The 25,666-nt window shown below is 39.9% G+C and overlaps 1 protein-coding gene and 1 long non-coding RNA gene across 2 annotated transcripts; one reads left to right on the plus strand and one right to left on the minus strand.

Annotated features, from left to right (window-relative positions):
* Positions 1–239: 239 nt before the first annotated feature.
* On the plus strand, positions 240–3,529 carry LOC113975148. Its single transcript, XR_003536764.1, has 4 exons — positions 240–382; positions 1,148–1,339; positions 2,090–2,156; positions 2,774–3,529. It is a non-coding gene; the product is annotated as an uncharacterized LOC113975148 (long non-coding RNA).
* Positions 3,530–3,818: 289 nt separating this feature from the next.
* Positions 3,819–25,660, minus strand: SMARCA5 (SWI/SNF related, matrix associated, actin dependent regulator of chromatin, subfamily a, member 5). The gene is made up of 24 exons (XM_027698880.1): positions 25,653–25,660; positions 23,206–23,280; positions 20,839–21,005; positions 20,505–20,605; positions 19,769–19,869; positions 17,584–17,763; positions 17,029–17,184; positions 16,794–16,925; positions 16,441–16,509; positions 15,787–15,896; positions 15,297–15,523; positions 13,595–13,716; positions 13,352–13,504; positions 12,470–12,602; positions 11,328–11,476; positions 10,822–10,941; positions 10,480–10,590; positions 9,808–9,921; positions 9,040–9,162; positions 7,659–7,791; positions 6,719–6,837; positions 5,561–5,773; positions 5,006–5,116; positions 3,819–4,113 (listed from the first exon to the last, which is right to left on the minus strand). Exons 1-24 carry the CDS (start codon positions 25,656–25,658, stop codon positions 4,048–4,050), a joined length of 2,991 nt encoding a protein of 996 aa, XP_027554681.1. The 5' UTR covers positions 25,659–25,660; the 3' UTR covers positions 3,819–4,047.
* Positions 25,661–25,666: the final 6 nt, after the last annotated feature.

Here is a 25,666-nt window from a genome sequence, read left to right on the forward strand (position 1 = left end):
TGTGGGCAAGTGATCCAGTTCAGAATCTTAGTGACTCCTTCAGCTGCAACATCGAGAAGTTGTTCCTTTGCACTGATGCCAATGGGTACATGCCCAAGTACAGCCCAGACCATCAGGAATATGGATGTCTGGCTGACTCACCCTCCCTCTTGTAGATTCAGGAGTTATGGTCACATGCATTTTCAGATCCCTGATCTCCATGTGACTCTGGAATTACTGAACTTACTTCCTTTAGGACAAAGCTCAACCTGAGACACCAGCAAGAGCCTTTGGAAACCTGGAGTTTTATGCTACGTCAGCATCTGATCATGCAGATGCTTTCCCTCAAGTGAAACAGCCTGGTTCTGATGGTTTCAGCCTGTCATCTGCTCCCCTTTTCCAGGTAAGTTGTCCACTAAGTTTGTCACAGAAATTCTTGATTCTTCCATGCTGAAAGACAACTGTGATGGAGAACAGGGCCTGCAGCTGGTCATGGGCAGTATCTTAGTCAGCAACAGACTTCAGCAGTGCATTTACTTAGTTCCCTCTCCCTAACAGTGTAGAAATGGGGACAGCATTGCTTTGTAACACCGAGCTATCCATGTGCAGCCATGCTGTTATTGTGGACACGTACACCTAGGACTGGGAGCAGCAGTCACTGGTTTAAGCTTACCATGGGAGCCTTTTTACATGTCAAAAAATAAGAAATTGGAGTTGTTTTTTACAACTGGGAAGGAAAAAAGTGATTGGTATGTATATGATATGAAACAAAACAAAAAAAAAGAAAATTATGCATCCTGCTTTAAGTCAGATTAATTCAAATTCCTGAAATCTTTCTTGGGTCTCCTGAAGCAAGGTTTTTGCCTAAATTAGACTAGTGTTTTGTTAGCTAAATGCAGTAGCCTTTCCCCATTAACCCTAGAGAGAAATAAGCTCTCTTGGGACATAGGATTAATCTTTCCTTAAGGCAGACTGCTGAAGTAGAGCAGATAAACTATCTCCAAGTGCCTATTTTTTGCTGTTTACTTGAATTAGAGTTACTTCACAGCAGACTTGGGACATCTGGCTGGATGAACGTGATACTGGGTGTTTTTCAGTTTATAGTAAATGTGCATGAGGGGTTGTTTCTGGTTGGTTGGTTTTTTATGTGTTTGGTGTTTGGCTTAAGGTGATAGCTGGCTGAGAATGGTACATTCACACTACATGGTCGGATCGAAGGGAAATGCACACAGTGGCAAGAGAAGCCTCAACTACCACCACACCCTGTCCTCTGCCAAGGGAGGAGTTGGCCCCACAGCTGGGAAATGCAGCAGAAGAGCCAATCCAGATGCCCCAATCTTCACACAAGACATTGGAGCAGGTAACAACAGGGGTACAAATATCCAGCACATTGCACTTGACCACCCTGACCAAACTGTCCTGCGGATAGACACGGTCCCGGCTGGCATGTTGCACCACAGGACAGTGCTGGGAGCACAGGCAGGGACTCTGGAGACAGCATTGTCCCTGTGACTGGGGCCTTGGCAGGCCTGTTCCTTCTGATCTGCGCTGTTGTCAAGGCAAAGGAAGGAGCCTTCTGCTGGGAAGAGCACGGTGCCCACCAGCCTCTCTGGCAGCACACGACACAGCAGCAGTGACAGTTCAGAAGTTTGGCCAGTTCCTTGGGTACTTGTCTTTTAACATGTGACTTCACCAAAGAGCAGATTCAAATCTAGCTCTTGGATGACTCCTTTGCACCGACTATTGGCTGGTTATTTGTAGTGGGCAGCTACTTCTGACAGGGTTGGTGTACCAGGTTCATTTGAGAGTGACTTATTCATAGAATTCAAACTAGTACTCCATGAATGGGAGTTGATGCTTTATCATTTTTTTTAAACCCTTTTTTTTTAAAATGTTTTGAATGTGCAGAAGTAAATGTGCCTTATATCCACCATGGAAGGCTGGTGCTTGGAAGGATGTTGGTTTTGATCACATGTACAGTATTTAGCTTTCGCATAACTGGTTTTGGTGGGGCAGTTGTTGCCTTCTAAATAATTTTTGATGGGGAAGAAGGAAGGTAGTAATATTAAAATGGAAGCTAAGCAGTAGATGCTAATATTCTTTTAAATAGGCAATACCAACAATTTTGTCTCAAATTTATAATGAAGACCTCAGCCATATGGACAAGAGACAAACAGGTAAGGCTGTAATTGCAGTTACCTGCAAGGAGAGCTGGTATGTCACCAGTGAGAATTAGACTGCATTGTAAAGCCACACTAGAAAAATGTCAATGTTTTAAGTGCTTTCAAACATCCTTAAACAGACTCTAGCACTTCAGAACAATGGTAACAAACTCCTTCCTATATTGTACAATAATCATCTATTTGTTTGCCTGACTATAGCATCAAAATACAGGCAAATACTTATAAAAGAACAGTTTTTGTTGCCATATGGCACTGGGGAAACACCTGAATCATCTAGAGCAAAATATTTTGCTTGTTTTTTTTATTTTCTGAAAGAAAATGGATTTTCTCTAAATTGGCAGGATGCCATTTGGGAGACTAAGGTTTAGTTCCTTTCACTTTCTGCATGCAGCCACTTGAGAATTGTTAGCACAAATGAAGTGCTGCTTAACTATTTAATAAATCTTCCCCTTCTGCTTCCTCTAAAGGTTTTTATTCAGATTAGCTTAAAACAAATGATCATGGTTTGACTAGTTTGGGTTTTTTTTTTTTGTGAAAAGGGATGCTTTTAAAGCTGCAGCATTTTTATTTAGGGTATGCTAAATGTAAGCAGTTAAACTGATTTCTTCTAGGGCTGCCAGGACAATTCAACTTATGAAGTGCTGTAGACTGGCTGTCAACCCTGCTGCACCTGCCACAGTGATTTTTTTAAGTGGTTATTCAGTGTTCTCAGCTGGTGTCTGCAAATCAGTCACTGGCAAATAGAAACTCAGGTCCTATACCAATAAAAACTGAACTGCTGCCCAGAAAATTAAATCTACATCTGGGAATTGTCAGCAAAGCTGATTTTTCATTATTTCCCTATGTTTACACAACACTGCTGCCCTTGGATACGTGTTCTTAAGCAGGCCAAAACTGAGCAAAGATTGCGAGCATTTGCTGTGATTTGGTTTGTTTGTTTTCCTAGTAAATTCTAAATTATGCCACATGAGATGATGGCATCTCAGTCAGAGTATGCAGACACAGCACCAAGAAGGGACAGTGCAGGGAACACTCGTGCATGGCACTGTTGGACTGGCTCAGGGCAGAGCCAGGGTTGCTAATTACAGCTGTGCACAGCTGGAGTCAGCACCAGTTCCTTTCACATCACACCAGTGCTGTCTCTGATCTACCCCAGCTGAGCGTGTGAGAGCAGCAGGTTGTGTTTCATGTATTGTCACGTTTTCTGTTCTGACTTCTTGTTGTTTGCCAATACCCCCATTCTGCCATGCTTAGGCCAGTCTAATGCAGTACAGACCTCAGCATCACTGACTGACTGACCTTTCTCCTGGAGCAGATTTTAAGCAGAAAGTGTTACAATTCTGTTCCAATCTGTATGTGTGCTGATCATTACTCCTGAGGTAAATAACTGGCCTTTCCACAAATTTCAGGGAACGGAGGATATTTGTGCATAAAAGTAAGTACAGTAAAGCTAAGGTCAGAGCCACAAAAGTTCCAGAAATTGAGATTGTCCATCATGATCAACAGAACTATTTCGTGGTGTTTTCTTGTTAGAAGCCACCACCAGTCAAAGTGTTCACAGCACCCTAAAAGGAAACAAACTGGGGGAATGACTAAATAAATATGTATTCAAGTGGAAACATAAATGACACAAAGAAAAAGTCACATAAAGCCTTATTAATAAATGAAGACAATTTATTACTTCAAGTGTTAATGGTAAAAAAAATTCAGCACAGCTGTTGCATTTAGAAAAGTGAAACTACAATTAAGAAGTACTATGTTCTAGTTCAATAAACAGATGAACCCAATGTTCTTTAAAATAGTTAAGCATTATACAGTACATCTTATGAAGACCCGTAAATTAATGAACTACTTCTTAAATTTAGAGATTAAAAAAATTCTGCATTCACAGCTTTAGCTTCTTTTTTCTTCCACGACCGTCAGGAGTACCATCCATTTTGCGCTTCTGTGCCTGCAAGGTATGGGTTTTTAATAAGTTATTGTGATGCAAAAGGTTGTAAGCAAGAAATGTGTTTCAAAACAAAGCAGATGGAGATGATTTACACCCTGTCAACTTTAAAATGTGATAAACTGCAAACATAATATGGTTTGCATATCTTTGCTGTTATTTTATATTCCCTCAATTCTGTAAGAGTATGATTTCACAGAGGTAAAAAGTGTATAGAAGCAAATAAGGATCTTTAAAAGCTTCCTATTTATGAAAAGGTATTTCTAAATACCCATTTAAATGTTCTGTGAACAAGTCTAAGAAACTTAATAATCCACCATTATTAACTTTACTGATTTCTGCACACCTGCCAAGTAATTTGTTCTTCTGAGTTGTTTATACAACAGCTCTAGGCAACAATACACTGAACAGCAAATCCATGTAAGAAAATGGGTAAAGCTGGTGTTTCCTTTACAAAATAGTCCTGCATATTAGCAATACTTTGAATTTAGTCAGCAGAGAGTTGTCAAGCATATATGCTGTTTTCCCAAAACTATCTCTAGAAGCCCATTTGTATGCAGATTTGTAGATGATTTAACAGATTATATAAATCAAAAGGCCAGATACACCTCTGGTGTATTTACCAGGGTAAACCTATACAGTGCACCAACACAGTGATCCAAAACATAACCAGTTTATCGGCTCCAAAGCATGTGAGCTACAATTTAGAACCTAAACTTACTTTCCTCAGCTGTACTAGCTGAACACCAGCATGAACTTCAAGCAGCTTTTAACACTGCTTTTTAAGTTTTTGTTGTTGCTTTTAAATAACTTTAGGTATCACTTGTCCTAGACAATCAGAAAAGCACTCTGTCTTCACGTGAGCTTTTCCACAGAAGTGCCTTTTAAATCTTACCGAAGATGGTTTTGGTCCACGTTTCTTCTTTTCTGCCTTTTCCTTTTCTTCCAGTTCCATGTTTTCTCTTTCAATGAGAGTGATTAAAGTATTGCATCTCCTTTGCAGCTCCTACATTACAAAATATATATACAATCAGTACCTCAGGCAGCCACTCAATGTAAAAATTGTATTAGAATATTAGAAATGCCAGTGAGGAGGTAAGTGTTTTGCTGTATCTTGTTGGAATAACAAAGGAATTAAATGTTTTTGGATACTTACTGGCTGGCTTCAGGAGTGGATTTGATCACAGGTGTTTGCTTTTTAAGACACTTTTGTATTTAACTCAAATTCATGTTGATTTTGGGAAACGGCACCTTAGAACTTTGAATTTCTCCTCCCGTAAGACTTTTTGGTTTATCTGCATTTGCCACCCGCGACAGTTGTTGCAAAGTTAGAAAAAGGTAACATCTTGTTGGCATGCACATACCTCAGTATTTCAGCTATTTGATTAGCCTGGGGTACAACCATTTTGTCATAGGAATTCATGAACAAAAAAGATTAATGTGTATATACCATTGCAGTTCTGGACTTGAGAAACCAGTCAAATCTGAATTGCGGCGAGTTTCGGATACATTGTCTTAATTCATCATAGACATTTTCCTTATCAAATCCTAGTTTGTGAAGCATACAGATCAGAAAGCGATCTTCCTCTTCAGTGTAATTCTTCCCTTTATTAGTACCATATGATATTCTTAGTTGGTGGAAAGGGGCTTTATATCTCCCAATCTGAACAAAACAAATAAGACCATATAAAGCTAAGAAATAGGTCAGAATTAGCATGGAAGTCTTTTGTATGAAAGCAATACATGACATGAAGACAGAAAACTGAATCTTTTATGATCTCTGGTGCTAAGTCACCACAAATAAAGGACTGTAGGTTCTGGACAGGCCATTTATCAAAGGTATCTAAACTGGCAAATTCTGGTTTAGACAACAGACTTTGTGATCTTCCACTTAAGGGCAGACGCCAGACCTATCACTACATTTGAACACAGTCAAGATCTGTCAGTATTGAAATGGCAATGATCCTTTCTAACACAAATCCTCAAGAACTGTCAGACTAGAAGTAAAAAGGTACATGAGACTGTAGCACACGGTTCAGCTGCATCCTGGTTAACTGAATCCAACACTTGTTCTTCCCTAGAAGAGAATTAATTCAAACCTGAAGTGGAGAGAAAACTGATGAACTGTCTTAATTTACCACAAATCTGTTCACCATCAAACCCTGGTTGGTGAAACACAGACCAGAATGGAAACATCCTCTGCTTGGTAAGTCTTCCCTTTTAACTGCTCTAAACATGTGCATATATATACGTATATACCTCACATTTTCAGTTACATGGGTCCAAAAGAAATCCTACTTCTTCCAAAAGTATGTAGTTACCAGGAGCTTGTTATACAGCACTACAAACCGTGTCCTGTGACACAGATTACTGTTACAAACAACAGGTTAGGTCACATCTAAAGTTGTCATCACATCTGTCTGCCAGGACAGCACTGCTGTGGGATGGAAAAGCTATAGGAAACAAGTGCTGAGGATTATGCACAAAAGGCAAATGTCATGCCCAGCATGCTGCCTTCATGCATCAGTAGCACTGGCCAGACACAGAGTCCTGTTTTTCTCCTCAATGGCACCAGCAAATAAAGCAAGCAAGAAACAAGCAAACTCACCTTTGTGTCGAGTGCCTTTTTTATGCTGATTCGTCTCTGAATTCTGGCTTCTCCTCTTTCAATCTGAGCCATGATCTTCTCTATGTCTTGGAGTTCGTTGCATCTTTCCCAGAACACAGCTAAGAAAAGAACAATTCATTAGTTTCTCATCATGCATATTAAAACTTAAGAAGTTTTACCTTAAAAAAAGATGTTAGCTGCTATTTTCTTTTACCAGAGCTCACTGTTGTATAGCAACACGCCCTTCCCTGATAAGGAACCTCTGCTTCCTGCTATCATGTGTTGCAGTATTACAAATGCTATTTTCAAGGGTTAGATATAGGAGTCAGTTTAAGAGGTGTGATACAGGCCAGAAAGGTTTTTGTGAGCCAGTCTCCTTATCAGGAGAAAAAGAGCTTCTTCAAATGGAAACTGATGCAGCAACAGAGTTGTAGAGAGGGAAGAGGGAGGGCAACTGAGTGGCCAAAAACAAGCAAGTGCCTAAAAGACAATTAGGTGTTTAAATAAACAAGAACTCATGTTACAAAACCCAATGGTCATTGTATGTTCATTCATAACATGTTTATTGTATCCCACTCCTGAGGAGGAGGTAAAGGTTAACTACTAGTTAGCGAGTACACGGCAAAGTGGAATCTCAACATTTCCTTTTCAAAAACTATCCTACATCTAACTGGGTAGTGGTGTCTTCAGTTCTTGTTAAAATGAAGTGGATCAGCAATAGTCTACATGTGCAGTTTAGTACAGCCTTAATTATGCAGGGGTAGAGATGGTAAAATCCAGATCAGCGGATCCCAAATCCATCAGTACAATTCTACCCTGAAAATCTTAGAGTGGTGTAAGAAAATCCCAGAAATAAGGCATGAACATGTTCACAAGCAGTTTCAAGGAGGCAAGCAGTGTTAGATATGGACTCACAGAGTTGACTACAGAACTGAGTTACCTGAATACTCAATGACTTCCTCTGGGGTTTTTCCTTCTACTTCTCGTGCTATATTTTCAATGTCATCACGGCCCCACTTCTCATTGGCTTTGATGAACTGGTTGAAATCTCTCTTATTCCAGTTAGTGAAGCCCTGTATAGCAATCAAGGAAACATTGCACAGAGGTTCAGGATTTGTCTCTCTCCAAATTTGCTTCAATAAGGTTTCTTTAAACCAACTGTAACACCTCCATTATTCCAAGAGTGTTAAACCTGTTCTTTCTCTGCAGTTTAATTTAGTAGAAAAACTGTTTTTATACTGCAGTCTCTGTAGTCTATTTAAATACTGCATAATGATTAGCAGTTACCTACAGGTTTCAGGTAGGAGTTTTCAGCTCATAAATTAATCCCTCCTAATATTCTCTGCAAGGGAACAGGGGATCACTTTCCTAGAGCCAAATTTCCTAAAGTGAAGCAAGTGGTGACTGTAATGGTTTTGTTTTACCAAAAAGGCCCACCAAGTTGCCTCAGAGACACCATCAGCCAATCTCCCTCAGAAGGTCCAAAGCTGTCTTGTGATGATGACACTCAGTAGGGACAGAAGTAGCACTGCTGAAGTTATCAGCTGCTAAAATAGGCTTATTTCATATTACCAATAACTTTGACAAATTGTTGGAAGAAATAAGTTCTGTCAGCCTTGTTGTGATTTAGCCACAGCTTACTCCACTGTACTGACTCCTGACCTCTGTGAGTCTGCTGGTTCTGTGAGTCTGCTGGCAATAGTGAGCTGTTCCAGCACATTACTACTCAAGCAAGAGATCTTGTCCTGTAACTCTGATCCCCTGCCAAAATACAGTATGAAAATACAACACCCAAATAAGGCATATCAGGCATTAACCTGGTTTAGATTACTTAAATGTACATGCTTCCTAATTATATACCTATTCAGCTCATACCCTCTTTTAGAGAGGGGTACTACCCACTACCAGATGTAGTTCAAGAAAACTGACCATTCATTCATCCTCTGGGATTCACTTCTACATGTGAATGAAACTGTGGCAGAAGATTTGCATTAAATAATGTGGAACAGAGCACATCCAGCTCTACAGTGAGTCTGCAAGAACCCACAGCCAAGGAAAGATGTCAGTCTACAGTCAATGCCAGCTTGGGAAGCCAGACTTTGATTCAGGAGAATCCAAGTACACTGATTTGGTGCACTTTCTTCAAAGGTATCCAGGCCCACAACAAACCTAATGCTAAAGCTCTTCTCAGTCAGAGCCAATATTTGCAGCTGTATTAACTGCAGCACGTGTGCATCAGTGACCAAGAAATGTTGCCATAACACTGTAAAACACAAAACAAGCTTCAGCTGATTTCCGTCTCACTGAAGACCCAACCATACCTGGGTTAGAAGCTTCTCTTTTTCTTCAAGTTCTTCATCATTAAGAGGTTCAGCCTCATCAATCTTAAGCTGCTCTTCCTTTTGTGCTTGGGCTGAATTTGGGAGATCGGGATTACGAGGTACCTGAAAGGTTTTGCATCTTGTAATATTTGCTTGATTTTTCACAGATAATTGACAATTGTCACTTTTCTGTTAATGTAAACTAATAATTTCTTCAGCTTAGCACTACTTTATTTCATTTAAATTGATGTGGAAGGCAGGACAGGTACATATTCTATTGTTGCAGTAAACTCTTCCAGTGTGTGAAATCAGAGAATCACATAAAATGGTCTGGGTTGGAAGGGACTGGACCTTAAAGGTCATCTCATTCCAATGCCCTGCCAGGGGAAGCGACACCTTCCACTTAGACCAGGTTGCTCAGAGTCTCATCCAACCTGGCCTTGACCTTCCAAGGATGGGGCATCCACAGCTTCTCTGGGCAACCTGTGCCAGTGTCTCAACCACTGTCACAGTGAACAACTTGTTTCCAAGATCCAATCTAACCTTACCCTCCTTAAATTTAAAGCCATTCCCCCCTTGTCCTGTCACTACGTGCCCTTGTAGAAAGTCCCTCTCCAGCTTTCCTGTAGGCCATCTTTAGGTACTGAAAGGCCACGATCAGATGTCCCTGGAGCCTCCTCTTCTCCAGGCTGACCAACCCCAACTCTCTCAGCCTTTCCTGCTAAGAGGGGTGCTTCACCCCTCTAATCAAGGAAACTCTTGCATTACCTTGTAACCAATTGTTTTCCTGTAGTAGAGAATCTCTTTTTCCAACAGTTCAAACAGGCGAGGAGGAAAGAACTGGAAGTCCTGTACATTTGGCTGTTTTGGAGGCCGTGGTGCCTGAAATACAAAGTTTGTGATTGACTCCCTTTCACATCCAAAACCTGCTTGCTTGTAAGAACTGATTTCAGTTTATGAGCACAAAAAAAAAAAGCTTTATTGTTACAAAAAAATGCACTGCCTTATATTAAAAAAGGCCATGCAAGAGACAACTGCAACAAGGAAGAATTCTGAAACACCTTTGAGAGAAGGGGAGGAGGGGTCTTTTGGGAGGAGGAGGTGGCTGGGGAAAGTCACACATGCATCCCCTTGAACAAAGTTTAGGTGTTTGAAGCAGCATTAAGGAAATCTTTCACAGGTAAGGAAAATTCACAGCTGCTTAAGTAAAAACACGAAAAATGTTGATCTTACTCTCCTAACATCCTACAGGTTTCATCCTGCTTTTTTCACAGAAGTTTGTCTCAAGTCCTTTGGATTTTTTCTAAATTTAAATTGTCTCCACAATTTACAAAAGTGAATAGTGCAGTTTTTATGAAAAAAGACCAATATGTTGCTTACAGCTTGAACCATTTACCAGGCATATTTCAACAATTTACTTTTTTTAATTAGTCAACTCACCTTGGGTGCTTTTGGTTCACTGACTCGAAGAGCCTCTCTGAAATAAGCATCCACAGCATAATTGGCTTTTCTTTCTCGTTTAGGTGGTTCAATCCACTCCGTAAATGCCAACTGTAAAAAACAAAACCCACCACCCCGAAAAAAAAACAAACTAAGTCTTGCAAATTATTCAGACGAGCTACAAGTTTTATTTAAAATTAGATCTACATCTACTTGTGTTAGAAATGTTTTTATTTAAACTATTATCATAGATGACACCGTATCTTAGCCAATACCTCTTAAACAAGTATGATTAAAACATGCAATTTAGTGCATTCCTCCGAAAGAAACTTAAAACATTACCTTCTGTTTTTCTCTGTAGTCTTCCCCTTCAAAATTATACACGCTAGATTCAGTATCCATAGTAAAATTCCTAAGGGAGCTTTCGCCCATCTTTGAAAGTTTTTCGTTCATTTCCGCAGTCTTGGACGGGGGACACAGAAAAGAACAGTAGCCATTTGGATGGTACTTCATTATTTAACATCTCATTCCCAGACAGAACGGGAGGCATTTTGGAAGGCACGTCATTATTAAACACCTCATTCCCAGAAAGGAGCCACTCTGAAAGGTACTTCCTTTTAAAACATCCCATTGCCAGAAAGAAGAGCAGCCATTCTGGAAGGCACTTGATTACAAAACATCTTATTGACAACATCAGAGAAAACAAACATGACTGACCAGCATGAAAACCCTCCACAGCAAAAACCCCTTTTCTCTCCAGCTTAGAACCAAGTGATCATCCAGGGATACACTGTCTTGCCACCACATTTAAATCTAGGGGTGGCCTTCCCCTTTTCAAACTTTCTCACCTTCTTTGCACCTCTTTCCAAAATGTGATCAATGTCTTCATCTGTAATCTCACTGTCCTTTGAGGCAAACACATGTGTCGCTCCATGTCTAATCATTTGCAGCATTTCATCCTTTCCAAGTTTATTCAGGTTTTGATCTACCAATCTTCCTAAAGATAAAAACACTCAAGGATAGCAACTAACTATAAAGTTTATTATGGAGGGAGCAACACATGATTTTTCTCCCCCTTACATTTCTACATTCAAGCTATATCCTTTTCTTTCAGTAAAGGAAATTCCAAATAAAGAAATTTTTAAAAAAAATTTTTAAAAATTCTTTAATAAAGAATTCTTTAATAAAAAATTTTAAAATAAAGAGTAAGTAAAATCTAGCCAGGTTCCAAAGATAATTGTATGGTGAACACAGTTAATGCATAATATAGCACAGTTTTGGATACTAGGTCTTTCGACATGACAAGTGGAAACAGCCTCAAGCTGCACCAGGGGAGGTTCAGGTTGGGCATCAGGAAAAATTTCTTCACAGAAAGAGTGGTTAAGCATTGGAACAGGCTTAACCTGAAGGAGGTGGTGGAGTCACCATCCCTGGAAGTGTTCAAGAAATGATTGGATGAGGCGCTTGGTGCTATGGTTTAGTTGGCACAGTAGTGATTGGTCAAAGGCTGGACTCAATGACCTTGGAGGCCTTTTCCAACCTTAATGATTCTGGGATATAACACATTGCTATGGTGCATATTTTCTCAGTTTCCAGACTAAACCTCAATCAATCCTCTTTTCAGAAATAAAAGTTCCTGATTCCAATCAAGCCAACCAAGGTTACATTATTTCTCCCCATCTGTTAGAAAAAGGCATTAATTTCTCCAGTTCAAAGGAGAAGCTGAGCGCTTAAAAAAGAAAAATTGGACTACATCCTCTTGTACACATGTATCAGTAGGGAGGTAATCAAAAAGTTAGTGAGGAAATACCTACTCCTACAGTAAAATAAATTTTCAAATGGATGAGGCCTTTGCACTTTATCTTCAGAGCTCAGCTGAGGCAAAAGCAACATCCTCATTGACTCTTCCTAGCTGATTCCACCATCCTTTACAATGGGGAAAAAAAAAAGAGAATCCCATCACAGATACAAACTGCCTTCCTACACTTGCCTTGCTGAATGACTATGGAATCCAGCCGGAGTTTCATCTCTGCCCGTTCCACTATTCTCTCCTCCACTGTATTGTCTGTAATAAACCTGAACACTCGAACAGTCTTGGTCTGGCCAATTCTGTGCGCTCGATCCTGGGCAAAAAAAGTAACAAAAAATTCAGTATGTTTTCCAGCAACGTACTAATTTACAAAAGAGAATAGCACAGGTTAAATCTTTACAGCCATCCATGATGACCCAAGACATTACATTCTTATTGACATTACAAGTTTTTTTCAATAACATCGACAGTGAGTATGTCTCCAGGTGTCATATGTAAAAAATAGGTGTTTGGGGTTTTTTGTTAAATCACACAGGGGAGAAGACTGGATGCTCCTGACCTTATGCAGCCTTCCATAAAACCAAAGTACTGAAGAAACCATATATATACAGACCAAAGGCTACATTTTTCAAAATCCTTCAGCTGTGCCATGAATATTTCAAGAAAAATAGGATGCACTGCCTTTCCTAACTGGCAAAACATGACCCACAGTGAGAAGCAGTATTCTGAACATACACCTGTAGCTGGAATCCTCTCACTTGAGCTTATAGACACCAGTTCCATCGTTCTCTTGAACCTATTTTTGCTAGAATACTTGAGAATCTACAGCTTAACTGAAATAATTAGTGTAGCATATACCCAGCATTTCCTACTGCATAAAACATTGTACAGCCAAAATGTGACTATGATTTTCACTTCCAGTGCAGCTTCCACTGTGTGAAACCCTGTCTTACTACTCCCTGTGCTAAATTGGCAAAATACTCATTTATTTTTGAAATACACATTTCTAGGAAAGTTCTGTGAGAAAGACAAGAAGAATGAAATCCCCATCTGGATTTTTACCATAGCTTGAAGATCTACTTGTGGATTCCAGTCTGAATCATACAGAATTACGACATCAGCAGTAGCCAGATTGATTCCAAGACCTCCTGCCCGCGTACTCAACATGAACACAAATTTTGAGCTGTCGGGATCGTTGAACGCATTAATGGACGCCTAAATAAATGAAAATAACACATCAGTTGAATCCAATGTTGAACACAAGCAGTGTTTTTACTTAAATACAATATGTAAAGTTTTACATACCTGTCGTTCATTGTGAGGAGTTTGTCCATCCAGTCTGCAATACTCATAATTTCGCCACATACAGTAATCTTCCAAGATATCCAGGACTCTTGTCATCTGACTGAAGATTAGAACTCTTGAGCCTGTTTGAGCAAAAAAGTTTCTTATGCTTTTAGCAGAATATAAGACTTATGAAATTCCTCAGGCCTGCATTACCAGAAAAGGAAGGAAGGCAATTCCATGTGCTAAGAAGAAAAGTAGGTAGAATTTCAGACCCTGAACTACAATGCAGAGCTGCAGCTGCTGCTGTCATAGCAGGGTCCTGTGCTTGCCATGGGACATGTCTGCCTCACTCTGATATGTCATTGTCTAGTTAGTGGCTGCCTTTTCCCTTTTGTTTTCTGTTGTACTCCTTAACAAAATGTTCCCAGACACAGCAGAGTAAGATGACAGCACAAATATAAAAACATCAAGTACAAAGAATGAAATTTTGAACTATTCATTTGTTTTGGATTTGAGATCCCTTGAAATAATTTAAGTTGTTCTTAAAGACTTGTCAGTTTACTTACCTGCCAAGAAGAACTTAAAAAAAAAAAGGTAAATGTACAGTAATTTATGCATACATACAAATCCACTTCCAGTCTACTGGAGAGATTTAAGTAAAAACACTGAATATTATAAAGCTTCCGCTTCCCCCTATATTGTCTCATGTGATTTCAGTTTTTTGTCCTTTGGACTCAAGGGCTGACAATGAACTCTTGTTTAAGATGACCATTTGATTTGAGACCAGGACAGTATTAATTGCAACATGTCATCAATTAGCCTCATAGGAGGAAGAAACCAAGATCAAAAAAAGCACAGTAACCACTGAATTGTTCTTTTTTTAGTCTTAGGATCAGTTATATCACCACAGCTGCTTGGATGATACATATACACAAAGTACAGGTTACTTTTATAGCACTGTAGAAAAATAAAACTGCAACCAAACCCAAGCCTTCAAAGTGTCCCCACTGACAAACTTACCTCCACTCCTTTAGCCAAGTAACTTCCCTAAGCATACTCATAAAATAAAGAGTTAAAAATTTACTTTTCAGTCAGAAACTCTGTGACAAGTGAGTTTCACAGTAATGCATTTCTGAGCTTTGTCCCTACTATGAAATAACTTTAAAAGAACTCAGAGTTCCCCCCGTCTGAGTGCCTTATAGAATACATTGAAAAACCTCAGGTGCTGCTCAAAATCATACCCACAAAGACAGACAAACGTTTCACAAAGGGTTTGACTGTAACCCGAGATGAAGGCTCTGAATCTGAAATGGTGCCTCATGGCAAATCAAAGGAGTGGCTAAAATACCACACAGTGATACTTCAAATAGCTAACAATGTTAAGAAAGAAAACCTAAAGCCCAGAACAACTGATGTTTCTGTGGCCTCAATTTAGCTGGGATGAAAAAACAACAAAAAAAAAAAAGGAGGGGGGGGATCAAAACACTTCAGCACAAAAAGCCATAATGGACTATTGATCCAAGTATTTCTGAAGGCACACCACAATTTGGTTTTGTATCAACTGTAAGATACAGTGCCTGACAAGCCGGTATTCGCATTAGAAATTAACAAAAATCCTGGCTAAGGTGTGCTGGTTTTTGCTCAGGATACATGGAATCATTAAGCAGCACTGACTTTCATTTTTATCGTTGAACCAAAATACCAGAAAAGAGATGCATACCTTGTTCTTTCAACTTCGGCAGCAGTTTGTCCAAAACTACCATTTTGCCACTGTTGGTGACCAAATGCATGTCTGTTGTGTAGGGTGGGCCAGGTTCTGCCCCATCAAAGAGGTAAGGGTGATTGCAACATTTTCGCAGCTGCATGAGGATGTTCAGCAGCCTCATTTTGTCCAGCTTCCCAGCCGAGTTCAGTATATCTATATCCTTCATCAAGATCCGTGTATACCTACGTCAAAGACAGGAAAAACTTCTGTAACTCTAAAACAAAGTTGGTCTTTCTTTGAATAATAGTCAAAAGCTCACCCTCCCCCTCATTTCACCAGGTCACTCTCCCTGATACGCATGGGTTTGTCACCACAGAAGTGTTAAAAGGAAACACAAGCTGGGAGTACACCAGAAAGAATTAAGTTCCACACAATCTTCAAGTCATGAACAGCACACTCCTTCTGAGCCTTAACCACAGCACAGTCAGGCATGTGTATTAATTACCATTCTCGTTGCATTTTGCTGAGGCCCACATAAATTTTGACTTCCTTCTTCGGAGGCAAGCTCTTCTCTACATCAGCCTTAATGCGACGTAGGAGGAATGGTCGTAGCACCTGAAAGAGGTCGCATCTTTAAATGTATTTTGAAAACTGAAACACTGATCAGGTCAACAGACAAAACACAGTGCAGATATTCCCTACACAAAAGCTCAAATACCAGACTTATTATCAGACAATCTGAAAAAGCAATCAATATGGACAGATTATTTGCTATACACGGGACTATACATGCCCTTTCTCTGGAAGACTTGGAGATTAGACCAAAATCATCTTTCAGATGGTTCTATGCCCCTTGATTTAATTGATTGATTTAATTTTCCTTGACTGAAACGTTTATAGTCTCTTCACAGCCAGTATTTTTTATGTAAGCACTTCAGAACACTGAGAGCCAGAACTAGTGACCCTTCTCTCCTCCAAAACAATTTCCTTTTTAAGGAAAAAAAATCTTCTGAGTTTTGCCAACCCACGCTGAAAGTCTATCATAGTTTCTGGAATAATCTATCTTATCCTAATATTTTATCTCAATAAGCATTAGGAGAATTGTCTAGAATCTAACTTGGGTAAATGTAACTCTTGTACAAAAAGCAGAAAGACTCACCATATGAAGGCGCTCCACCAGCTTTTGATCCCCGAGACAATTGTTTGTATCAAACCATGAATCAAAGTCCTGCATCAACAAAATCATCAGTTTGTAAGAGTCTTCCTTTCAAGGTGCAGTGTCATCACAATGGTGAAAAAATACAACTCAAGTGATTCTCTTACATAGCCAGTAAGTAAAAGAACAAATTTCCCTATTTGGCCTATTTTTATGAAAAGCTCTCTAACACAAACATTTCTAACTGTCAATCTACCATTTATCAGTAGCTGACACTCCTAATTATACAGGTCTATTTTCAAATCTGGAAACCCAACAAAATTAATTTAATTTGATTAGCAGAAATGAAAACTTACTTCAGCTGAGTTAAAGACATCTGGTAAAAGAAAGTTGAGAAGTGCCCAGAGTTCATGTAAATTGTTCTGAAGTGGAGTTCCAGTTAATAGCAGCCGGTTTGTAGTCTTGAATTCCCTCACAATTTCTGATAACTGGAGGGCATTGAGACATGAGCAAATATAAAAACATTACTAGTCCCCACACCACCACCTAATGACCCACATAAATCTCTCTCTCAGTGCAAATATAAATTACCTTTGATTTTTCATTTTTAATCCTGTGGGCTTCATCTATAACGAGATATCTCCAGTTGAACTTTTTGAATACTGACTTCTCTTTGATAAGCATTTCATATGATGTTACACACACATCCCATTCTCCTGGCAACAACACATCTCTGACAAAGGCAGCCTAGAAAACAAGGTGACAGTTAGCTACTGAGGCTTTGTCAAATCTAAACCAAAAAGAACATAGTAGCACTGATACAATTTTCTTATTTTAAGATTCATCGGGTTTTGTTGGTCTACAGGGTGTATTGCCTTCACAACAGGAGAGAGCAAATCTTTGGACAAGGAATTATGAACACGAAGTGATGAAGCAATAGCTGGGCAACACACATGTGAAATCTAAGCTTACATTAGTTATATTGTAATGGTCAGATTGTAAGTAGGCAGCACTTGTAGGTCTTACTGTTTAACCACTACAAATCCAAGTAATACCCCTCCCTGTGAAGGAAAGGTAAAGGACAGCAAGATCACATGCTGGATTTATACAGGAAGACACAGGAAAAACCACCACATCAAAACTTACTCGCTGGTCTTTGTCCCCGATCAAGCAAACTGCTCGAAGTGTTGGTACCCATCTCTTGAATTCATTCATCCAGTTTTGCAGAGTGGACTTAGGGACTAACACCATGTGAGGTCCAGGAATATTTCTGTAGTGTTTCATATAGCCAAGAAGAGAAATTGTTTGCAGCGTCTTCCCAAGGCCCTGTAAGACACATTCATGTGTTAGAAAAAAAAAAAACAACCAAAACTCTCAGAAAACACCTTTAAGAAAACCCGGGAGTGAGCTCTGAGACACAGCAGCCTGAAAAACTGAGTGAGGTGTATTAGAGACTGATGCCCTTTGTGAGTTGCACTAAGTCCTGCTTAGGAAAGTGGTTTCCCACATTTAATTTAAAAAAGCAGTAAACCTTGGATTATGAATTTAGAATTTTGCCTTATCTTTCAGAGAAAGTTAGAAGTGCAAGAAAACATTATTTCATAAAATTTTGTTTTGTAGACTGATGTGTTATTTAGATTATTTAGAGGTCAAAGTTTTCAAATGGGATGGACGTATTCTCTTAAACTTGGAATGAAGTGAATAAATTAAGAACCCTTAGGCTTCTTAATTTATTCAAATATTCATTATTATTTATAATTTACTTTATTAATTTTTATGTTACAATATTAAATTAATATTTTATAGTAGTGATTAAGTTCTTAATTAATTTTCAAAAGTAGGCTTTCACAGGCCAAAAATGACATCAGTTTCTGTGAGAAGAAAGCCAAACAAATATAAATAATTGCATGTGTCAAAAAAAAACCCAAAACCAAGTACTTAAGGTGTTTGGTTCTTTATTCAGGAGAAATATTTAAAACTTTGTACCTTCAGCATAGAATTTTAACTGAAACAAAACAGAGGAAGACCTTCAAAAAACAGATCACTCCTGTAATGCAAAATAATTTAAAAATATTGTGACTCAAACACATGGGACGTAAAGAAAACCCAAAAACCACCAGCATAAGTTATTTTTGGTTCTAAAATTCAAGTATGTCTTCAAAATAAACACAGCCTGGTGCAAGATGTGGAAAAGTGTTTACAAGCTGCGTGAAAAGCATTAATAACTTCAAAAGGACTAATACCTAAGAATTAATAAAAAAAAATTTAATAATAAATACTGTAACTCCTCAACACAAGATGGATTTTGGAATACCACACATCCAAGGACTTACAAAGCATCTCAGTTGTTTTTGTTAAAACAAGCCTGCTCCACTTAGAACTGTATTTGGCCAAAAAAAACCCCAACAAACTCCTCTATTCATGAGCATGTATGTTGAAGAAAATCCTTGATATAATTTGGAATGAAGCACGTTACTAAACAATAATTTAAACTCATTTGTGTCTAACTTATCTTGAATAAGTTTTATTACAGAGAAATTACAAGATACGGGAAACGCAATATACTGAAATTAATTAGATTTTTGTTTTTTTCTGCTCCTTAAGAAAAAGAGACATGTTTTTGTCCTCTTAGTGATTTTATTTATATCTGCCTGTGAAACTACTACATTTTCTTCTGTACTCATCCCTTGTCTTTCAGGAGGGGGAGGAATAAAAACAGAAACAAAAGCTACCATGGCCAGTTCTGACTGAAATGTCCATGATCATGCTGTATAAGAAATTTTAACATAGGTCTCTAGCTACATCTATCTTTGCATCATTTTTGCCAGGAAATTTCCCACTGCCGTAGCTCTTGCTGCAGAGATCAGTCCATATAGGACACTCATATCCTGATATCTACATTTTGCCCTAACAACAGGAAGTGTTTCCTCATTTGTTGCTCTTTTCATATATGACACTCTCCTCACAAGGGCAGCTTGAGAATACCATAACAAAACACCTGCGATTTAGAGAAAAAAACAAAAAGAGAACATGTCATTCTATGGAACAACTCCCCTCCATCAAGTTCATGTTTCTAAAGTTTGATAGATTCCCTTTTCAAATGCCCATTTCTAAACCTGCATGCACAGTTTATTTAAATTAAGACACCTGTGACACTTTTAACATTAGAGACTTCAAACACACTAGAAAAATAAGATTTGACAAATTATATATCGCGTTTTGTGTTATTAAAAATCCCATGTAGGGACTAAAATGGGCACGGACATACAACAATGGACATGTTGTATTGCATGTTTTCTTAAGCCCTTAGAAACACAGGCTATGTCCGTACCATTTCATCTGCCAGGATGCCATTGATGCCGTTTTCATATAGAGAAATGAGCCAGTTCAGTCCTCGGATCTGATAATCCCGCAGCTTTCCCCATTTCACATCTAAAAGACAAAAGAATAGACTAAAAGATCTACAGAAACTTTTGAAAGAATGTCACCATCCGTTCCCTGCTCATTGCCAGTGATTATCAAAGCTACAGAACAAAAACAAGTAGCAAATTCATATAATAAATTCCAAGGACAATGCAGACTGGAGACAGCAACATGGTAATTTTGTTTCTGCAAGCTGCTCCAACAGCTTTGTTTTTTGCAAGAACCCACAGCACATAGAAATTCTAACTCTATCACCACCCTCCAAATCTGAACACAGTCAAACATTAAAACACTAATACTGAATTCTATTAAATGAACTGGAAGCTGTTAGGTACTTTAAATTATATCAGAATATAGGTTACACATGTAAAAATGGGAAGATGATGGACTTAAAAACTCTTTCCTAGTAACTAAAGTATAGGAACTGGATTTCTTAAGGACAAGACTCGCTGGACCATCTTTCTAGACTGACTGAAAATAAACAGTCCCTCACTAATACATTTTGTCCCATCTTTTAAATCCTCCTCCTGTCCCCCCAGATTAATTCATTATCCTTAGGGAGGATGAAAACAAAGTTCATTTTGAACAACATTTTGAAGAAAAAGAAGAGTGGCAAAAAACCCCTCAAAAACCAGGAAACACACATGATGGAGATTCTTCAAATCGAGTGCAGACATTGGTTGTCTTGGAGCTTTCTGTTAACAGCTCCTCATCTTCTTCCTGCTCCGTCCTACGATGCCGGTAGCTGGAAAAATCCAAGAAAGCAGTAAGTTTCTGGCTTTTCTTCATGCTTTAGCATCAACACACAGAACTCCTGTAACTCCTAGAATTCTCAAACAACCCTCAACTTACAGGTAGGCAGATTAAAAAAACCCCACACGCTGAAGTAGGATTAAAGCTGAGCAAGTTTAACTTACACTTCTAAAGTGCAATAAGATCTTAATTACAGTACAAGTTGGCCTGTGTGCCATCACTCACTCGCCAGCTGACAGTAAATTCTGTTTCTCGTCCTTCTTTATTCGTGGACGTCCAGGCTTCATTTTTAAAGGTGAAGTTGGAGTTTTCTGAGCAGCAGGCTGAATGAAATGAGCAAAGAGCTCAGTCTGCTTCAACAGATACTCAAATCTGTTTGCTCTGTCTGTTTGCTGTTGACAAGGGAAAATTAAATGGAACAATGGTGAGACGTGACAGCATGTATTCGTTCAAAAGAAAAACCCTAACAAATACTTTTTAAACAACACAGATTCACATTTCTTTATATACATAGCTACAACATCAAAGAAAAGATGGTTAACATCAATATAACTGCTGCTGACAGATTCTATAGTCTTTCTGTAGCCTGGGCCAAGGCTTGCCTTTGTTACCCAGCAAGATCAAAGCTGTGGGACAGACCTGCGCCAAGACTGAAATATGACTTTGGCACAAAGATTGCACCAGTCTCACTAGATAAGGCCAGAGCCCCCTTAACAACTTTCTCGTATCAAGTGATAGTCCCACTCCCAGAAATTTACCCCCACCTATCACACACAGGATTCTTCAATGAACTCATTCATCTCACCAAACTGGCAACAACTACTTTTTACTGCATTAGTGTCCTGCCTGCTCAGCAAGATAAACCAACCTCACTGGGGTGTCAGATAAGCAGCAGAGCTGGCATGAAAGGGGGCAGTGGGGACACAGCAGCTCACAGCTAAAAGCCAGAACATCTATTTCAGCAGCAGAGGCCTTAGATATGCTCAGCCTAACTTGTCAGGCTACCCCCTTTGATATGAGTCGCTGTTTCTGCTGCACAAAAAAGATTACAGTAGAAAATGTTAGTATCTGAAAGGTTCAGTTTCTTTGAGACAGGTTCCATTTGGAATCAACACACCTTCCCAAAGCCACATCATAACTTTGAACAGACAAACAAGATGGAAAACAGCTCCAAGGTTAACAGCAACCACTCTGACATTCTGCCAGCTGCCACAACATAACCTGGTATTTAGCAACTTGCAGCAGTTACAGGAAGTCAGTTTTATTAGTAAAAAGGAACATATGTTCCAGATTTCTGCAATGCCAGCTCTGTGAGTGTTCTCCTCTTTAAAGCAAGAAGACCCTGCACTATGTAAGAGATAGGAAGACAAAGTGTTAGAAAATAAACAGACCAGGAAAGAGAACTGTATGTACCACAGAGGACTCAAACTCACTCTAACTTTAGTTTAAGCGTGATTGACACAGCTACAATCGGCATCCACTAAATTTAAGTTTTCCTATATGTTCCTCATAGGTTTTGCTTGTTTACTTTGCAACAGTTTAAACTAGGTAAGATCTTACCACTATCCAAATTGCTAACTCTTATTTTAAAGTACTTTTTTCACTGACTGTACCGAAGAGATTCAGGCTGCACTGCAGAAGGTTCCTTGTTCTAAAATTTTAGTGAGGAATCTTCCGCAAGTTTTGGCCCTGTACACACATCCCCACACTTGCTTTCACTGCACTTAAGGATGTTAAGAGACTAACAAACATTATCTGCATTTTTTAGGCAGGACACAGACAAGAACAGGCTGTACTCTGCAACCCTGATCTGTCCTTCTACCAACAGAGACACTTTTCCCATTTTCTTTTCCAGTGCATCTTCTGACTGTTGCGACAGTAAAATACAATCCCTCTTCAAATTGTGTCTGTCTCAAGACTTAGAGGAGACAACTCCAAGTTCACTTTCTTCAGTTTGCCAGAAAGTAGCACAAAGAAATGAGCAGAAGATGATTGGGTTATTTTCAGTGCCAAAAAGAAGAAATAACACAGGAAGCAGCAAATCATAAGAATCAGTTTCACTTTCCTATGAAGAAATTCCAGATGAAGTCACAGATACTGGAATCATGAACAGGAAGAAAGGCAAACAGGGAGAAACAGAGGAAGAAAACATGGTGAGATGGTGAGGGATGGATGGCTCCATCTCTTACATTATAAAAACTAAAAAAGACTTTATTATTAAAAAAAAAGGAAAATAGCAAATTTTCTCTTTTCTTACCCACGAAGCACAGAATCACCCATCTTCAAAAACCTAAAGACTTTAACTAGAGCTTCATAAAAGAGATTCCTAGAGGATCTTTCTATGCCTGACAGAGAAAGTGAATACTCAACTCTTTATACCCCCTCTTGCCTACAGGATGGACAGCTCTACTTCAGTATGCTGAAAACAAGAAGGGTCAGAGGAGCTTTTTTCCAGATATTTTTTGGTTACAAGTTACATATTTTTTAATAACTAGGAAAAATTTTATAAATCTAGGTAAGGGATTTCAAACAAACAGAAAACTCACGTGCATAGGTACTGGATAGCTGTACACACTCCCAAATATTACATACCATTTTCTCTTCATATGTAGGATCTGTTTCCTGGAGTTCTTTTTGTTTTGCCAAGGATGCATCATCAAAAGACTCCTGACATGAAAAAGAATTAGAGAAAAAAAAAATCTCTGAAAAAGAGAAGATATCCATGTAAAGGAGAATAAGCTTGTTTCAAATTACATCAAAGCAGCAAAAGATGGCTGTGCCATCTGATGTGGATATATAGTAGTCAGCTTTCTATTATTTACTGTAAAATTACCTGGAGATGGATCAAAGATCCCTGCCACTGGGTGAGGGACAGAGCTGGGTCCCCGTAATCCGATTTAGCTCCATCATTAAAGCATCACATCAACATGAATGAGGGAGACAGCTGTGGTCCAGGAGCTCGGCATGCCCCTCCTAGGGTGCTGAGCCAAACCCCTCCTGAAGCTAGCTCTGGAAAGTACTGTGAAAGCACCAGCTCCAGGCCTGAAGCAAGAGTAATTTCAAGGGGTTTTTTCCTTTTTCCACATTCCCCCAATCCCTCATCATTCTGTATCAAGGGAACAAATCTAAACAAGAATCCAGACTGCAGTTTTCTCCTGAAAGCTGAGTAGGAATTTCGACAAACTGTATTTTTTCCCTATGTAGTTTATTAAATCAAATAATTGTTATCACCAATGGTACCACTAACAATAGAAGAACAAGCTGGTTGGGAGGGGGCAGTCCTCCTTCATCCCCTTCCTGCCAAATCCTTAACATACTGCCTTCAATTACTCTTTCAGATCAGGGCTGCTTTATCCCTGTCTCTCCTGTTATTAGGTTAACTCTTTCCACACCATCTCCCACATGTATTTTCATCTTCTGCTGTTAAAACTAAATGCAGATGATCCTTCCCTGACAAACAACACTAAGACAATAACATTACAAAATAATTCCTGAAAGAGTGAGAAAAGGAAACAAACAGGATGCCTTCAAAACGATTATTAACCATCTGTTTAATTGAGCCAAGTCAGAATGGAGCTGAATTCAATCTTTATTGGCCAATGTAGAACAAAGGAACAGGAAAAGTAAGAAACACATGAAACAAAGGCTGACAAAACACGGGATGTTTGTGGGCGGGTATTTCCTCGCCAACCTCTGGCAGGTAAGGCACGTGGAAACAGAAAAACCCAATTGTTTTGTTCGCTAGTCAAAATATAAAGAATTGAGCAAAGAAGTTATGGCTAAAGCTCTTCTGAAGTCATAACCAAATCCTCTTACTCATCTCTCACTGGATTCAGCCAACACCCAGTGAGCACAAGTACAGGACCGTTTGAACTGCTGTTCAAAATTCCCATTTCTCCCAAAATGCCTAACCTGAAAAGCACGGAGCACCACGGCATCCGAGCTCATCATCTGCAACACAGATGATGAGAACTCGCCGTTCAGCCAGAGACCAAGAAAAGCAGTCTTTCAGATGCTCGTGACTCTCAATAAGGCATTTCAACTTAAACTTCCACTTCATGGAAGGAAATCCCTTCCTAACGTAAAAAGGAACCGACTTGGCCAGTACAGGGAGAGCCCTCGCACACGGGCGCCTCCAGAGCACGCGTTTCACATCCTCCACACGCTTAACTCCAGCTCGGAATTGCCCTATTTCTGCAGGTTCGAGCAGGATTTATTTCCCACAGTGCTCTGGCTACTTGTTCATCCGAAAAACATGGCATTTGCAAATTTATTCAGATCAAGTAGGTTGAACAGCCCAGCGTGACTCAGAGAGCACAAAACCACCCAGCGCTGAAAGCAGGACCGACCAGTTTCCTCTTATCATTAAGGAAACAATGCTGCGATAGAATTAGCATCTCCGGGCAATCACTTAAAAATCCCTTGAAATTTCTGGAACACGCGCACCTGTTGCCAAAACAACCCCCTCCGACAACCCCACGTCTACCTCCCCGCAGGAAAAAAAAAAAAGGAAAAAGAAAAAAAAGAAAAAGAAAAAAAAAGTTTTTAAGCACTTCAGCAGATAAGGTGGGTGGTTTTTTGGAACCCGGGCTGGCTGGCCGCTGGACCAGGAAGCGCCAAGGATGGGGAAGGTTTCAGGGAGGCCGGCGGTGCGCGCGGGGTGGGGGGGTTGCGCCCGCCGGCCCCTTTGGAAAACAAACAACGGGAGTGACGCCGGCTCGGCGCCTCCTTCCCGGTGTCCCCGCGGCTGGAAGAACGCGGCTGCCGGGCCCCCAGGAAGCACAGGGCTCCCGGGCCCCCTGCGCGGCGGGGACGGGGAGCGGAGGGTCGGGACCCCCCAAACACACTCACCCATCCCGGCCGCGCTCCCGGCGGGCAGGAGGGCGGGCGGCGGGCCCGGAGCCGGCCTGGCGCGGCCCCACGGCCTCCCCTCCATTGTCTCCCGCGGCCCCACGCGGCCCGGGCTGTCCCGCACCTGCCGCCGGCGGAGCCGGGGGGGTCCCGGCCGGGGGCCGTGGGGAGGGGGGAAGGCGACTCACCTCCATCTTGATGT

The sequence above is a fragment of the Neopelma chrysocephalum genome, unplaced genomic scaffold (assembly GCF_003984885.1).
Source record: "Neopelma chrysocephalum unplaced genomic scaffold, ASM398488v2 Primary Assembly neopelma1_133, whole genome shotgun sequence".
Lineage (NCBI taxonomy): Eukaryota > Metazoa > Chordata > Aves > Passeriformes > Pipridae > Neopelma > Neopelma chrysocephalum.

Bases quoted from the DNA above. Each gene is read 5' to 3' on its own strand.
- SMARCA5 (XM_027698880.1), bottom strand. The intron at 21,006-23,205 runs GTATGTAATATT...CCTTGTCAACAG, and splicing joins CTACATATGAAGAGAAAATG to CAAACAGACAGAGCAAACAG. The intron at 9,163-9,807 runs GTAATGCAAGAG...AAAACCTTTCAG, and splicing joins GGAAAACAATTGGTTACAAG to GTACCTCGTAATCCCGATCT.